The 16,769-nt window shown below is 38.0% G+C and overlaps 1 protein-coding gene across 1 annotated transcript in view; it reads left to right on the top strand.

The window, feature by feature from the left end:
- LOC110448682 overlaps positions 1 to 16,769 on the top strand; it is a gene marked incomplete at its 3' end in the record, with an annotated part of 32,233 nt that overhangs the window by 12,696 nt on the left and 2,768 nt on the right. The window contains exon 2 of the mRNA XM_021495065.1: positions 8,853 to 8,950. Coding sequence (XP_021350740.1) covers positions 8,887 to 8,950 — 64 coding nt within the window. The remainder of the gene's footprint in view (positions 1 to 8,852; positions 8,951 to 16,769) is intronic.

The following is a 16,769-nucleotide window of genomic DNA, read 5'->3' as shown; positions in this document are numbered from 1 at the left end:
TGTACATACATTGTATATGTACACAGAACAAGTTTATAGTGACAATTGTGGTTGTTTTCATATATATACATGTACATACATTGTAAATGTACACAGAACAAGTTTATAGTGACAAGTGTGGTTGTGTTCCTGGGGAGGGGGTGGAGTTTAGTATAGTTTATATAGGAAATACATATAATAGGCCATATCTACCATTGTTTTGAACGGAAGTTGTTCATATTTGACAGAAATGCCATATCTACCATTGTTTTAAACGGAAGTTGTTCATATTTGACAGAAATACTTGTTAGGGGGATGGGGTCTGCAGATAAAAATTTGTATGAGCCTGACCCCTAGGGGGCTGAGCTAGGGGCCGAAAAGGGTGGGAATTTAGGGAACTTTCAAAAATCTTCTTTTCCAGTTCTAGAAACGCTAGAATCAAATACTACTCATAGTTGTAAAGGCCTTTGGGTGGTTTATAAAAATTGTGATTTTTAGCTAAGGCGTTAGCCGCAAGCTATTGGTATTACTTTCGTGAATGAGCTCAAGATATTCAAAAATGTCGTTTTCACACAGACGCCTCTAGCGGTCCCCACTGGTGCCAACAATAATGACAACTGTAATAACATAGTATGTGTTCTAGCTGGTACATTTGCAGTACTCTTTTAAAATGTTTTTTTTTGTGTGAAGAATTTATGCAATGGAAATAGAGGGAAAATAATGTAACTCTCCTAATCTTGTGTGTGTGTGAGTATGTATGTTTATATTTTGTTTATCTTATTCAATATTGAAACATACAACAATGTATCATATTGTATTAGAGTGCTTTTTATCTTATTTGTTCCTAGGAACACAGATGCAAAATAGTTCCATTTTTCATAGGAAGAGACCTTTTTACTGCAGTGAATATGTAAAACACTGTATTCAAAAGCTTTTCAAAATTATTGAGAGACTTGTAAATGTATGAGTAGCAGTAATCCACTTGTCTATCCACAATTTAGTTTCAGCAAGTTAACATCCTTATAAATATTGTTCTGTAACAATATACACAGATTGATGCAAAATTGAAACTTGAACAAAATTCACACGTATTAAAAAGCATGCATACCCTGGTCGATGACCACACTTTACAAGATAACTTGCTTGAATATATATTGATCAATATACAAACTTAGACGATAAGTTCAAAGTTGAGTGAAATCCATGCATAATTAATTAGCATACTGTACTCTGATTGGTCAATGGTTTTTGCCAAGTAACTTTGTCAGATAAGGCAAGATTCTGAAGAAACTTGGTTGATATCTTGTTCAACAACAAAGGCAAAGTTCAAAGATGAACACAATATGTGCATAATCTATTTAATGGTTTAAAATAATCAGGTATTGGTCAAAGGGGTAAATGCCAGTTTCAGTTTTTAATGTTCTATGAAATACATTGTATGGACAAAGGGAAGCAATTCCTAATTCCTATGCAAAATAATTATCCAAAGGTCTAAAATGATATATTCTAGAGGAAACTTGGTACCACTCTTCTGACAAACCTATAAAGATATACTGTACACACAAGAAGAATAACTTCACAGTGGTACACTTTTACATAAAACTATGATTCATAACAAATTAACAGTAAATCCTTCTGTACAATATGATGGGAACTTCGTCTTTATTTTGTTCTCCATTCCAAAAATAATATATATATATCTTTTGCCTTAGCAGGTCTGCAGGTATAATTTTTATGAGCCTGACCCCCTAGGGGGCTGAGTTAGGGGCCGATAAATTGTGATTTTTATGTCTCCTAGCCACTCCGTTTGTTCCTGGGGAGGGGGTGAAGTTTAGTATAGTTTATATAGGAAATAAACATAATAGGCCATATCTTCCACTGTTTTAAACGGAAGTTGTTCATATTTGACAGAAATACTTGTTAGGGGGAGGTAGTGTGCAGATAAAAATTTGTATGAGCCTGACCCCCTAGGGGGCTGAGTTAGGGGCCGAAAAGAGGGGGGGGAATTTAGGGAAATTTCAAAAATCTTCTTCTCCAGTTCTAGAAATGCTAGAATCAAATACTACTCATAGTTGTAAAGGCCTTTGAGTGGTTTATAAAAAATGTGATTTTTATGTCTCCTAGCCACTTCGTTTGTTCCTGGGGAGGGGGTGAAGTTTAGTATAGTTTATATAGGAAATAAACATAATAGGCCATATCGACCATTGTTTTGAACGGAAGTTGTTCATATTTGACACAAATACTTGTTTGGGGGATAGGGTCTGCAGATAAAGTTTTATGGGCCTGACCCCCTAGGGGGCTGAGTTAGGGGCTAAAAAGGGGGGGGGATTTAGGGAAATTTCAAAAATCTTCTTCTCCAATTCTAGAAATGCTAGAATCAAATACTACTCATAGTTGTAAAGGCCTTTGTGTGGTTTATAAAAATTGTGATTTTCCTGTCTCCTAGCCCCCCCGTTTGTTCCTGGGGAGGGGGTGAAGTTTAGTATAGTTTATATAGGAAATACACATGATAGGCCATATCTACCATTGTTTTGAACGGAAGTTGTTCATATTTGACAGAAATACTTGTTAGGGGGAGGGGTTCTGCAGATAAAAATTTGTATGAGGTTGACCCCCTAGGGGGCTGAGTCAGGGGCTGAAAAGGGGGGGGGGGAATTTAGGGAAATTTCAAAAATCTTCTTCTCCAGTTCTAGAAATGCTAGAATCAAATACTACTCATAGTTGTAAAGACTTTTGGGTAGTTCATAAAAATTGTGATTTTCATGTCTCCTAGCACCGCCGTTTGTTCCTGGGGAGGGTGTGAAGTTTAGTATAGTTTATATAGGAAATACACATGATAGGCCATATCTACCATTGTTTTGAACGGAAGTTGTTCATATTTGACAGAAATACTTGTTAGGGGGAGGGGGTGTGCAGGTCAAGATTTTATGAGCCTGACTCCCTAGGGGGCTGAGTTAGGGGCCGAAAAGGGGGGGGGGGAATTTAGGGAAATTTCAAAAATCTTCTTCTCCATTTCTAGAAATGCTAGAATCAAATACTACTCATAGTTGTAAAGGCCTTTGTGTGGTTTATAAAAATTGTGATTTTCCTGTCTCCTAGCCCCCCCGTTTGTTCCTGGGGAGGGGGTGAAGTTTAGTATAGTTTATATAGGAAATACACATGATAGGCCATATCTACCATTGTTTTGAACGGAAGTTGTTCATATTTGACAGAAACACTTGTTAGGGGGATAGGGTCTGCAAAGAAAAGTTTTATGAGCCTGCCCCCTAGGGGGCTGAGTTAGGGGCCGAGAAGTGGGGTTGGAATTTAGGGAAATTTCAAAAATCTTCTTCTCCAGTTCTAGAAATGCTAGAATCAAATACTACTCATAGTTGTAAAGGCTTTTGGGTAGTTCATAAAAATTGTGATTTTCATGTCTCCTAGCACCGCCGTTTGTTCCTGGGGAGGGTGTGAAGTTTAGTATAGTTTATATAGGAAATACACATGATAGGCCATATCTACCATTGTTTTGAACGGAAGTTGTTCATATTTGACAGAAATACTTGTTAGGGGGAGGGGTTCTGCAGATAAAAATTTGTATGAGGTTGCCCCCCTAGGGGGCTGAGTCAGGGGCTGAAAAGGGGGGGGGGGGATTTAGGGAAATTTCAAAAATCTTCTTCTCCATTTCTAGAAATGCTAGAATCAAATACTACTCATAGTTGTAAAGACTTTTGGGTAGTTCATAAAAATTGTGATTTTCATGTCTCCTAGCACCGCCGTTTGTTCCTGGGGAGGGTGTGAAGTTTAGTATAGTTTATATAGGAAATACACATGATAGGCCATATCTACCATTGTTTTGAACGGAAGTTGTTCATATTTGACAGAAATACTTGTTAGGGGGAGGGGGTGTGCAGGTCAAGATTTTATGAGCCTGACTCCCTAGGGGGCTGAGTTAGGGGCCGAAAAGGGGGGGGGGGAATTTAGGGAAATTTCAAAAATCTTCTTCTCCATTTCTAGAAATGCTAGAATCAAATACTACTCATAGTTGTAAAGGCTTTTGGGTAGTTCATAAAAATTGTGATTTTCATGTCTCCTAGCACCGCCGTTTGTTCCTGGGGAGGGTGTGAAGTTTAGTATAGTTTATATAGGAAATAAACATAATAGGCCATATCTACCATTGTTTTCAACAGAAGTTGTTCATAGACAAAGTCTCAAGTGACCTATTGCTATCGCCTTTTGTCTGTCGTCCGTCGTCCGTCGTGTGTCCGTAAACCATTTACATTTTCGACTTCTTCTCCAAAACCCCTGAACCAATTTCAATGAAAGTATAGTTTATATAGGAAATAAACATAATAGGCCATATCGACCATTGTTTTGAACGGAAGTTGTTCATATTTGACAGAAACACTTGTTAGGGGGATAGGGTCTGCAAAGAAAAGTTTTATGAGCCTGCCCCCTAGGGGGCTGAGTTAGGGGCCGAGAAGTGGGGTTGGAATTTAGGGAAATTTCAAAAATCTTCTTCTCCATTTCTAGAAATGCTAGAATCAAATACTACTCATAGTTGTAAAGACTTTTGGGTAGTTCATAAAAATTGTGATTTTCATGTCTCCTAGCACCGCCGTTTGTTCCTGGGGAGGGTGTGAAGTTTAGTATAGTTTATATAGGAAATAAACATAATAGGCCATATCGACCATTGTTTTGAACGGAAGTTGTTCATATTTGACAGAAATACTTGTTAGGGGGAGGGGTTCTGCAGATAAAAATTTGTATGAGGTTGCCCCCCTAGGGGGCGGGGGCAGGGGCTGAAAAGGGGGGGGGGGAATTTAGGGAAATTTCAAAAATCTTCTTCTCCAGTTCTAGAAATGCTAGAATCAAATACTACTCATAGTTGTAAAGACTTTTGGGTAGTTCATAAAAATTGTGATTTTCATGTCTCCTAGCACCGCCGTTTGTTCCTGGGGAGGGTGTGAAGTTTAGTATAGTTTATATAGGAAATAAACATAATAGGCCATATCGACCATTGTTTTAAACGGAAGTTGTTCATATTTGACAGAAATACTTGTTAGGGGGAGGGGTTCTGCAGATAAAAATTTGTATGAGGTTGACCCCCTAGGGGGCGGAGTCAGGGGCTGAAAAGGGGGGGGGGGAATTTAGGGAAATTTCAAAAATTTTCTTCTCCAGTTCTAGAAATGCTAGAATCAAATACTACTCATAGTTGTAAAGACTTTTGGGTAGTTCATAAAAATTGTGATTTTCATGTCTCCTAGCACCGCCGTTTGTTCCTGGGGAGGGTGTGAAGTTTAGTATAGTTTATATAGGAAATACACATGATAGGCCATATCTACCATTGTTTTGAACGGAAGTTGTTCATATTTGACAGAAACACTTGTTAGGGGGATAGGGTCTGCAAAGAAAAGTTTTATGAGCCTGACCCCTAGGGGGCTGAGTTAGGGGCCGAGAAGTGGGGTTGGAATTTAGGGAAATTTCAAAAATCTTCTTCTCCATTTCTAGAAATGCTAGAATCAAATACTACTCATAGTTGTAAAGGCGTTTGGGTGGTTTATAAAAATTGTGATTTTCATGTCTCCTAGCCTGCCCGTTTGTTCCTGGGGAGGGGGTGAAGTTTAGTATAGTTTATATAGGAAATAAACATAATAGGCCATATCTACCATTGTTTTCAACAGAAGTTGTTCATATTTGACAGAAATGCCATATCTACCATTGTTTTGAATGGAAGTGAAACTGATATCGTTTGCTTGAAGTGAGTGATCTTGCGACGGAGCACAGGGGTTGTTATAAATGTCTGAAATGTTTATGTGTGCTTTGACTCATATCAGTAGGTCTGTAACATATGTGTCAGTAGGTCTATAGAATATGTGTATTTCAGACATTTGTGACGAACCCCTGCTGATCAGTGCAGTGTAACAGACGACATTTCTGATAAATTGCATTAGTGTTAAAATTGTTTCCATTGCCGGCATTGGTGATTTCAACCGATGTGCATTTTGTACGATATTGCAGACCTTGGTCTTGTTTTTGTTGTAATAAAAGTTTTTTTTTTCTTTTGTACATAAATGTACAATGACATTGTCAAATCTCACAATGCCCAGTGATATTTCAGCAGCCGTCATGTTTAATTATATTGGATATTGTAGTTCCGGTCAGTGTTGTATTAATACGCTAAGAATTGTGTCTCATGCTGCATGGTAATTAAAGTCCCATCAACGACACAGCTTTCAAAGAGGCTATATAGTGACAATGCCATGCAAATGTAAATATAGGGGCTATGTTTACCTGTATACAAAGTGGATATATTTACCTGTATACAAAGTGGCTATGTTTACCTGTATACAGGACTGTGTTGTAATTTCACATGTGTCGATTAAGGCCGTTAAAACATATGTACAAATCAAATTTATATGTTTAAACACGAAACCGTATATATTGTTAAGACATTCCTCAATTTACAACAACCACGATTGTTATCGCACAACGTCCGTCCATGTGTTCAAGCAATGATCGTCCAACTTTTTATCGTTCGCACATCGTGCACACAACGTTCACACACCGTGCACACATGCGATCCCACAACTGTATATAGGGGTACAAGGGGACTGCGAATAAAACCGCATAAGTTTCGTTACCATAGCAACCACACGGAGGCTTCTGAGTGGTCGAAATTTAGATATTGTTCTATTTCGATGAAAATTGGTATATAGGGGTATTAGGGGACTGCAAATTCAATCATATACGTTTCGTTGCCATAGCAACCACACATGGGGTTCTGATTGGTCGCAATTTAAAAATTGCTCAATTTCAATCAAATTTAGTATGTACATTGTAGCTGTATTATGGCAATGCGATCCTTTTCTGATGCATCTTTAATGCGACTATGGGGGCAGTTTGAGGGACATCTGTAATGACAATTACAATTAGTACTTGTTCCTTATGCTTTTATGAACATCCTCATTTGTTTCCTTTACAAAGGGAAGTTTAAAAAATTGTTGCATTTCTTTCAGTTGTATATATAAACCATTTATTTTTGGATGTCTGCATTCTTGCCATTTCATGAAATGAAATTTAAAAAAGCCTATCTTTGAATTCTGACTATCTCCCACAAATTAACAATACCAAAACATTCATCATAGACACACATAACTATAGCTTATAGCTGGCATGTAGTAGAATACATTAATTATCAGTAAAATATGCCTTCATATTTCATAGCTGAAGCATATGCTATGTGTTAGACACATATACATGTATGTAACGTGTTAAAGCATTAATTTTCTTCTTCCCATTTCAACAATTTTTTACCAATATATGTCCCAAATCTAATCAAATGCAAAATTCACAAAAAGGAAAAGTCTTCATTAAAGTTGATTTTGGGAAGCATACATCAGTTCCACTGAATAAAGAAAATGGTCGACTGATGGCCATCTTTAATTTTGACAGTTAATGTTTGTTTTTCCCCCGCTGGTTCTGGGGTGGGGGTGGGGGGGGGGACTATAGAGTTGCACTCCGTCCGTCCATCCCTCTGTCCTTCCGTCCCTTTGTCCTTTCTTCCTTCCTGCCTGCCTGCCTGCCAAGAAGTTTGTCCGGGCATATCTTCTATACTTTTTCACCTGGAGTAACCAAATTTGGTGTACAAGGACATCTTGGAATGGCAGAGTGCAAGAATTAGGAATGACTTGACATTTACTTTTGAAAATATTTGTTTGAGGCATATCTTTTATTCCAAGTGCAGAGTGCAAGATTTAGGTCACTGTGACCTATGACTTGTCCTTTATTCTTTACTTTTGAAAATGTTTTTTCCGGGGCACATCTTCTATACTATTTCTCCTGGAGTAACCAGATTTGGTGTACAAGGACATTTTGGGATGGCGAGTGCAAGAAGTAGGTTACTATGACCTCACTGTAACCTATGCTTTGAACAGTAGGTATATCCTGACAAAAGTGTACTGTTTGTTAAATATAGAAATCATTACCGGTGGGGGACTATGGATTGCCTTGAAATACTTTGCCTTGTTATTGTTATTCTCAGAAAGTATTGGATGGATCTTTCTCAAATTTGTTTTGTATGTTCCCCTTGGTTCTTTATTTTGCATATTTGCTTTTAAGACTGATGGATAACACAAAATGGTTGACAGGTGGCCATCTTGGATTTTTACAGGGGAGGTTTGTTATTGCTTTTACTCAAAAAGTGTGTAAGGGATTTTTCTCAAATTTGATATGTTTAATTGTAGGTTCCCTTTTCTTTAGTTGTGCAAGTTATATTTTGGGAGTAATTTTCACATTAAGCACTGTACTATTAAATATGTGAAAGGACAAACTCACTTTTACTCTTTACAGGACTCGATCAAACACAGAAAAAAAGAGAAAAGATCGAAGTGACATAGAATTAATAAAGTTGGTACAATTATGGATCTCTTGTTAATGTAACAGAGGTCAAATATGTTAAAAAAATTCAACGACTTCCTCTTTAGAACCGAAAGGCATAGAGTCATGATATTTATTAGATCGAGCCTAAAAAGTTTGTGAACAAAAATAACCTTAACCTACTTTGAAGGTCACAGATGTCAAATTTGTCAAAAACTTAAAATTACTTCTGAAGAAGAACTGAAAGTCCTGGAGTCATGATTTGGCTGGTAGATTGCTGGGAAGGAGCCCAATAAAGTTAATAAAAGTCAGGTGTATGTGGTCAAGGAAACCAAACTTGAACAAAATGAAACAGAATGAAAATGTCAGTCTGGCATAATTACAAAGAAAAGAATCACTATTACAAAAGGGTAAGAAAATGTAATAAAAAAGTATGTGTTTAATCTGTCAAGTGAAAACTCTGATGCTGCTGTATTTATATGATGAAATTCACCTTTAAATATTTCTATTCACAGACAAATGCACCCTGATTTGAGTAGATGACAGAATATGGAAATAAAGTTGAATCCACTTCAGACTTATACCATTTTCAATATGGTTCTGTCTTTATTAGGTGAGTCTTGCATTGTTAAATATTGTCACCTATGTGATACATAATGAATATGTAAACTGATCATTGTCAGAATCTATTAATTTGTCACTCACATCTGTTTTGTACTGTGGCATCACATAGCTATAGAGGATGTATTCTTTATTGTCAGCTCACCTGGCCCGAAGGGCCAAGTGAGTTCATGGCATGGTGCGGCGTCCGGTGTCCGTCGTCCGGCATCCGTCCGGCGTCAACTTTTTACCTTAAACAACTTCTTCTGTATAACCAAGAGGCCCAGGCTGATGATATTTGGCCAGTAGCATGCTGGGATGAAGGGCTACCAAGTACGTTCAAATGAATGACCTTCACCCATATTCAAGGTCACAACGGTCAAATTTGTTTAAACCCTTTAAACGACTTCTTCTGAATAACCCTGAATTTTGATATTTAGCTAGTAACATGCTTAGATGAAGGGCTATCAAGCTTCTTCATTTGAATGACCATGACCTACTTTCACATTGTGTCAAATATGTTTAAACATTTAAATGACCCTAATTTCATTAAACAAAAGGATAGGGTGGTGATATTTTGCAAGTTGCATCCTGAGATGAAGGGCTATACAATTTGCTTAACATAATGACCTTGTTCGACATTTAAGGTCTATTTGGCTAGAAACATGCTTGAAGGAAGAGCTACTAACTTTTTTTCAAATAAATGACTTTGAACGATATTTAAGGTCACATGGGTCAAATATGTTTAAAAGGTTTAAACCCCTTATTCTGAATAACCTAAAGGCATAGGGTGATAATATTTGGCCAGTAGCATGTTCGACTGTAGGGCTACTAAGTTTGTTTAAATGATAAAATTTGACTTATACTCATGGTCACAGGGGTCAAATTTGTTTAAATCTTTTAAAACAAATTCTTCTGAATAATCAAGAGGCCTAGGGCGAGGTTATTTGGCCAGTATCATGCTGCGATGAAGGGCTACCAACTTTGTTAAAATGAATGACATTGACTTATATTCAAGGTCACAGGGTCAAGTGTGTTTAAAACCTTGAAACAATTTCTTCTGATTAACAAGGAAGCCTAGGGCGATGATGATATTTGGCCAGTAACATGCTGGGATGAATGATTACCAAGATTGTTCAAATGAATGACCTTAACATATATTCAAGGTCACAGGGGTCAAATATGTTTGAAACATTTAAAGGGGCATCACGCTGAAGTAACTATTTTTTGTGTCTTTTTTTCAAATACTACATGAACATATCGAGTGAGACTCCTTATGGAAAATAACGATCGGATTTGGCTGAAATAGATTCATAAAAATGATAAAATCTAAGATAATCATTGGTATTTCTACCTGTCTGACCAATGTTTTGTTCAGGGATTTCCCTCTACTAGCGCATGCGCATAGCACACCATTTCTTTGTAAACAAAATGACTGGCCGTGTGAAGTTAGCCAAAGAAAAGTGTTGTACCGTGTCAGCTACGAAGCGAAAAGTTGCCTAATGGTCAAAAGATAGCTCAAGGAGTTTGTTACGGAATCATTATTACAGGTGGGAAGTATTCAAAGGAGAAATAACTGCCCTAGCAGTTAGTACGGTGCATGTATTCTTCCGGATAGCCAGTTAAGCTGAAATGGAATCGACAGAAATGCTAGCGCTGTTTATGTTATGAATAAATATCTAAAACTATTAACCTCGCTAGTATCTTTGTCCGAGTTTGAACACAGATGAACTTAGTTTAATATGCCAATGGGCATGTGTCGGAGAGATTTTACTTTGTGTTTCTATAATTATTCAGTGGTTTATGCGAAAGGAAGGGATAAGTGACTGGTTAGTTTGATTTTGTCATGAGGCCCTCCAAGGGTTAACTGTTGTGATAGCCATGGCGTATTCTGTCTCTGTCGGTACTCGTGATCGGGGTCAAATGAGATACGTGCGCTTTTAGTTTTACATAATTCATATTATTACCGGGTTCAGTAAAATGGTATGATTTAATCATATTGCTGAATTAAATGATTTTTTGTTTGTTTTTACATACAAGATTTAAATTAGTACTAATATGAATACCCGGCTTCCTTTGGCGCAACGACGCAATATATAAAAAAAAATCTCTCGTCGTCAGAAAGCTACATTATCACAGCTAGATTAAAAATGTCAAAATGACGGGCCAGGATGAATAACTGAGGAAGGAGAACCTACTTCTAGTAAATAGGATTGCGTAACATTTTTAGGTCACCTGAGACAAAGTCTCAAGTGACCTATTGCGATCGCCTTTTGTCCGTCGTCGTCCGTCGTCCGTCGTGCGTCCGTAAACAATTTACATTTTCGACTTCTTCTCCAAAACCCCTGAACTTTCCATGCCCAAAGGTCAACAAAAATAGTTGCCCGTTTGGTCCCCGGCCCCCAGGGGCCTGAGGGGCGAGGCCAAAAAGGGTCAAATTGACTAAAATTTCAAAAATCTTCTTCTCAAGACCCAGATATGGTAGAATCAAATACTCTTCATAGATGGAAGGGTCTTAAGGTGCTTTACCGAAATTGTGAATTTCTTGACCCTGGGGTCTCANTGAGCCCTGACTGACCCCCCGGGGCTGATGGGAGGGTCCAAAAAGGGTTGAATTGACTGAAATTTCAAAAATCTTCTTCTCAAGACCCAGATATGGTAGAATCAAACACTCTTCATAGATGGAAGGGTCTTAAGGTGCTCTAACAAAATTGTGAATTTTATGACCTTTGGGTCTCACGTGTACCCCTGGGGAGGGGGTAAACTTTACTATAGTTTATATAGGGAAATCACATTTTGGACCAACATTCGTTTAATTTTCATTGGAAGTAATTCAATTTGGGTTAGCATTATCAGTATTGGATAGCAGTTTGATGGTATGCACATATCAGCCCTGACTGACCCCCGGGGCTGATGGGTGGGGCTAAAAAGGGTCGAATTGACTGAAATTTCAAAAATCTTCTTCCCAAGACCCAGATATGGTAGAATCAAGCACTCTTCATAGATGGAAGGGTCTTGAGGTGCTCTACCAAAATTGTGAATTTTATGACCCTGGGGTCTCACGTTTACTCCTGGGGAGGGGGTAAACTTTACTATAGTTTATATAGGGAAATCACATTTTGGACCAACATTTGTTTAATTTTCATTGAAAGTTATTCAGGTGACCGTTAAGGCCCATGGGCCTCTTGTTTTTAAAATCGTAATATTTCAACAGTTCATGTTTTCATATGTTGTTGACTTAGAATGTATGATCATGTAACAACCTTTTCTCTATAAAGAATTAATTTTCGACTTCAGATAGAATCGGAATACGTATTGAAAACAGGGGAAGAAACATTTGTTTACGTTGTAAAAATGACGTGTGCTGCTGATAACTACGGCTTCTGTTTCGGACAAAAATGAAATGATTAAAGAAAAGTTGGCTCAACATAAAAAGGGTCCATTGACAAGAATGCTTTAATCTATGAAAAGTATTGAAAAAATATAATTATCAAGTAGCCCATATCTGACACATATTCTACATATACACGTAGTGGTTTTGCCATACAGTTTAGTGTGTGTGATGGCTAATATGACTTACTAAGTGTTAGCGTATGGAGACGGTGAAAGTGGGAAAGAGAGTATACATATTTGTTTATGCATGGTATAGAAAAAAAACATTGGCCAAAGATATTGAGTTGTACAATGTAATAAAACAAATCACAAACGTTTCTCTTTTTTATACGCGTGTAGTTTGTCATTGCATATATGCACTTTATGAAAACATTTGAAAAGGGATATTCTTCTCGTGAATATTCCTTTTTACAGAAAGGTTTGTCCCATGGTTGAAGAAAGGTGTTTAGCCCCGTACAGATGTCACATTCCGGTACTAAATTCAATATATATTTATATATATATACTTTATGTTTATGCCTATTATCATTGTTGACATTTAATTGTAAATGTATGACGGGAGAAGGCTGTGATAAATTGTAAAAACGTGTTCCCCATCCCTTGTTCAATTTTATTGGCAACAAATATGTTTAAAGCTAAATAAATTTAAATTCTGAATATTGGCAAGTGTGCAATTAACTTCTGATGATGAATAAATACTGTTCAATAAGTTTTAATACGGACTTAGAAATCATATTACTTGGTTTCATAGTGCGGTAAGAAGTTGCAGTTGCCTGACGCCCCTCTCTGGGGGCCCGTTTGGAAACCGTTTCATCTTGCCCAGACCGCTCGTGTTTACTGCCTAGTCAGGTGACGTTATCGGAGCTATTTTTAGCAGGGCTTTCCCGAACAATTCAAGTGGTCAAACTGGACATTTGGAACGGACTATGAATATGGGGATAGTGAGGTAACATAAGTGGAAGTACATTCACTAAAAAAAAATATGGCTCTTCACGTGATGTCCCTTTAAACAACTTCTTCGGAATGCCAAGGGTAGGTGATATTTGTCCAGTAGCATGCTGGGATGAAGGGCTATCAAGTTTATTCAAATGGATGACCTTGACTTATATTCAAGGTTACAGGGGGTCAATTGTCTAAAAAAGAACTTTAAAACACTTCTTCTAAATAACCAAAAGGACCATTCTGAATAACCAAATCGACCAGGATGTTGATATATGGTAAGGAGCATGCTGGGATGAAGGGCTCTCAAAATTGTTAAAATGAATGACCTTGACTTATATTCAAGGTCACAGGGGTCAAATATATTTTAAGTCTTTAAACATCTTCTTTTTAATAACCAAAAGGCCCAGGATGTTGATATTTATCCAGTATTATGCTAGGATGAAGGGATACCAAATTTGTTAAAATTAATGGCCTTTACATTTATTCAAGGTCACAGGGATCAAATATGTTGGAAATCTTTAAATGACTTCTTCTGAATAACATTGTGGCCCAGGATGCTGCTATTTGGCCAGTAGCATACTAGGATGGAGGGCTACTCAGTTTGTTCAAATGAATGACCTTGACTTGTATTCAAGGTGACAGTGGTCGAATATTTTTAAAATCTTGAAACGACTTCTGAATAACCATGAGGCCCATAATATTGATAAATTTTAATAAAATCAATTACCTTGGAATTTATTCAAGGTCACAGGGTTCAAGTATGTTAAAACATTTCAACAACTTTATTTGAATAACCAAAAGGCCCAGGATGATGAAATCTGGCCAGTAGCATGCTGAGTTGAAGGGATTTTAAGTTTGTTCAACTTAATGACCTTGTTTGTTTTTCAATGTCACAAGGGTCAAATGTTTTGAGCTCACCTGGTCCGAAGGACCATGGTGAGCTTATGCCACACTGCATCGTCTGTTGTCCGTCCGTTGTTCGTCGTCCGTCCGTCAACTTTTCATTTAAAAATGCTACTTGTCCTGAACGTCCCAGTAGATTTTGACTGAATTTTGTCTGAAGCATCCTTAGGCCAAGGGAACTCTATTTTGTATAAACTGTGGGTGTTGCCCCCATGGGGGCTGAAGGGCGGGGCCAAAAAGGGAAATAGAGGAAAAACCATTAAAATCCTTCTTCTACCGTAGGGATTAAGGCATTTCACCCCAATTTAATATGGAGCACAGGGACTCAGTTTTGTATAAACAGTGAGCATGGCATATTTGGTCTGAAGCATTCTTGGGTGAAGGGAAACCAATTTTGTATAACCGGTGGGTCTGGCCGGGCGCAATAGGGGAAACATAGCAATTCTTCAAAATCCTTCTTCTTCTGTAGGAATGACAGGATTTAGTCCAAATTTGGTATAAAGCACCCCCTGTATGGAGGCGCCCTTTGGGCAGAGAGGCGGCCTATTAAGGGATATAGAGGAATAGCTTTAATGTCCTTCTACTTCTGTTGGAATGAAGGTATTTTGACCAAATTTGAACGGTAGCATCCTATTTGGAAGGGAAATCAATTTTGTATAAATGTTGGGTCTGACCCCCCTTGGGCCTGATGGGTGGGGCCGTATAGGGGTTATTTAGCAAATTCTTCAAAATCCTGCTTTTCCTGTAGGAATGACAGGATTTTGTCCAATTGCATATAAATATAACCCCTGACTAACCATGTAATACATGTACAGCAACATATGGCTATTTCAACTTCAATTTTGTTAACATTTCAAGGTGAGCGTTACAGGCCCTCTGGGCCTCTTGTTTAAATATTTTAACAGGTTCTTTTGAATGACTTATAGTCATAAATACCGATATTTTGCCAGTAGATTTATTTTAGATCTCTTTTAAGGTTACAAGTGTGAGATTTATATCAGGTGAGTGATGTAGGCCCATTGGGCCTCTTGTTGGAAACTATGCGGTGAATTTTAACGAATGTTTATTGGCATAAGGCGGTGTGCAAGAGACTTCCGATTTTCTGATCGGTGAAAAAACATGGCCACAGCTTCCTCAATTATGATTTCCTGAAATTTCTCCAAAACTTTGTCCAGATTTCAATGCTCAATAACTTTTGATCTACTGGACGGATTTGAAAAACACTGTCTCATATAGGTATTACGACAATGTCATCGTCTGCGTCCATATTGGTTGCGTCGTCCAAAACAAGGTTTCCATGCTATAACTCGACATCCCTAGGGTTGATCGAAGTTACCGTTAATACAAATAGATCCCGTCTTCATAATTTCATTAGAGTTGCCTGCGCAGGCGACAAATCCACTCCTGTGGAATTCTTGTTTATCTGTAACATGCTCGGTTGATTGGCTATCAACTTTGGAAAAATGATTGACCTTGATCATCTTTCAAGATCACAAGTGTCAAAAATGTCAAAATATTAAAACAACTTTCTCTAAGTAAGGTCCATAATATTTGGCAAGGAATGAAAGGCTATAATGTGGATTAATTGAATGACCTTCTTTTACGTATGCTCATTGAATATGAATCCATTTTCAGTTTTCACAGCTTAAGTGCCTTGATTTATAAAAAATGAAAAATAAAGCATACTTTCTGTACTGTGGTTTATAATATCCTTTTCATCATACCTGAAAAGACTGAGGTTAGGAAAATGATTGGGATCAAAGACCAAATCAGTCCTAATGGTGAAAAGTCCATCTACACTTACATTATTTGCAATTATACAGTTGCATTATCTTGCTTCAATTATTAGCTCACCTGGTCCGAAGGACCAAGGTGAGCTTATGCCATACCGTTGCGTCTGTCGTTCGTCATCCATCCGTCCGTCCGTCCGTCAACAATTTCTTTAAACGACTTCTTCTTCTTAACCACTGATTGGAATTCAACTAAATTTGACTGGAAGCATTCCTAGGTGATGGGGATTCAAAATTGTACAAAAGGTGGGGCTGACCCCCAGGGGGCTGAGGGGCAGGGCCAAAAGGGGTCAATTTGCCTATATTGCTTTAAGCGACTTCTACTCTGGAACTAAGAAGTGGATATCAACCATATTTGACTGGAAGCATCCCTAGGTGGTGGGGATTAAAATTGTACAAATGATGGGTCTGACCCCCCAGGGGGCTGAGGCGGGGGGGCAAAAAGGGGACAATTTGGCTATACTGCTTTCAGAGACCTCTCTGGAACTGAGAGATGGATATCAACCATATTTGACTGGAAGCATCCCTAGGTGGGGGAGATTCAAAATTGTACAAATGGTGGGGCTGACCCCCCGGGCTAAGGGGTTGGGCCAAAAAAAGTGTATAACTTGGAAATGGTTGAGATCCCCACCATATAACCATGGTATACAATTGCTGAGTATAAAGAGAAGAATGCACATTTGCTTCCAGGATGGCTATAGGGTCTGGCCCCACCCTTGGAGACATAGTCCCTGGGCCATAACTTTAAAACTGTTGAGATCCCCACCCCAAAACTATATATACAAATGCTGGGCATAAAAAGAC

This window comes from Mizuhopecten yessoensis, unplaced genomic scaffold, assembly GCF_002113885.1.
Source record: "Mizuhopecten yessoensis strain PY_sf001 unplaced genomic scaffold, ASM211388v2 scaffold4131, whole genome shotgun sequence".
Lineage (NCBI taxonomy): Eukaryota > Metazoa > Mollusca > Bivalvia > Pectinida > Pectinidae > Mizuhopecten > Mizuhopecten yessoensis.
The sequence above is the reverse complement of the archived record's forward strand: the minus strand, read 5'-3'. Positions and strand labels throughout refer to the sequence as shown.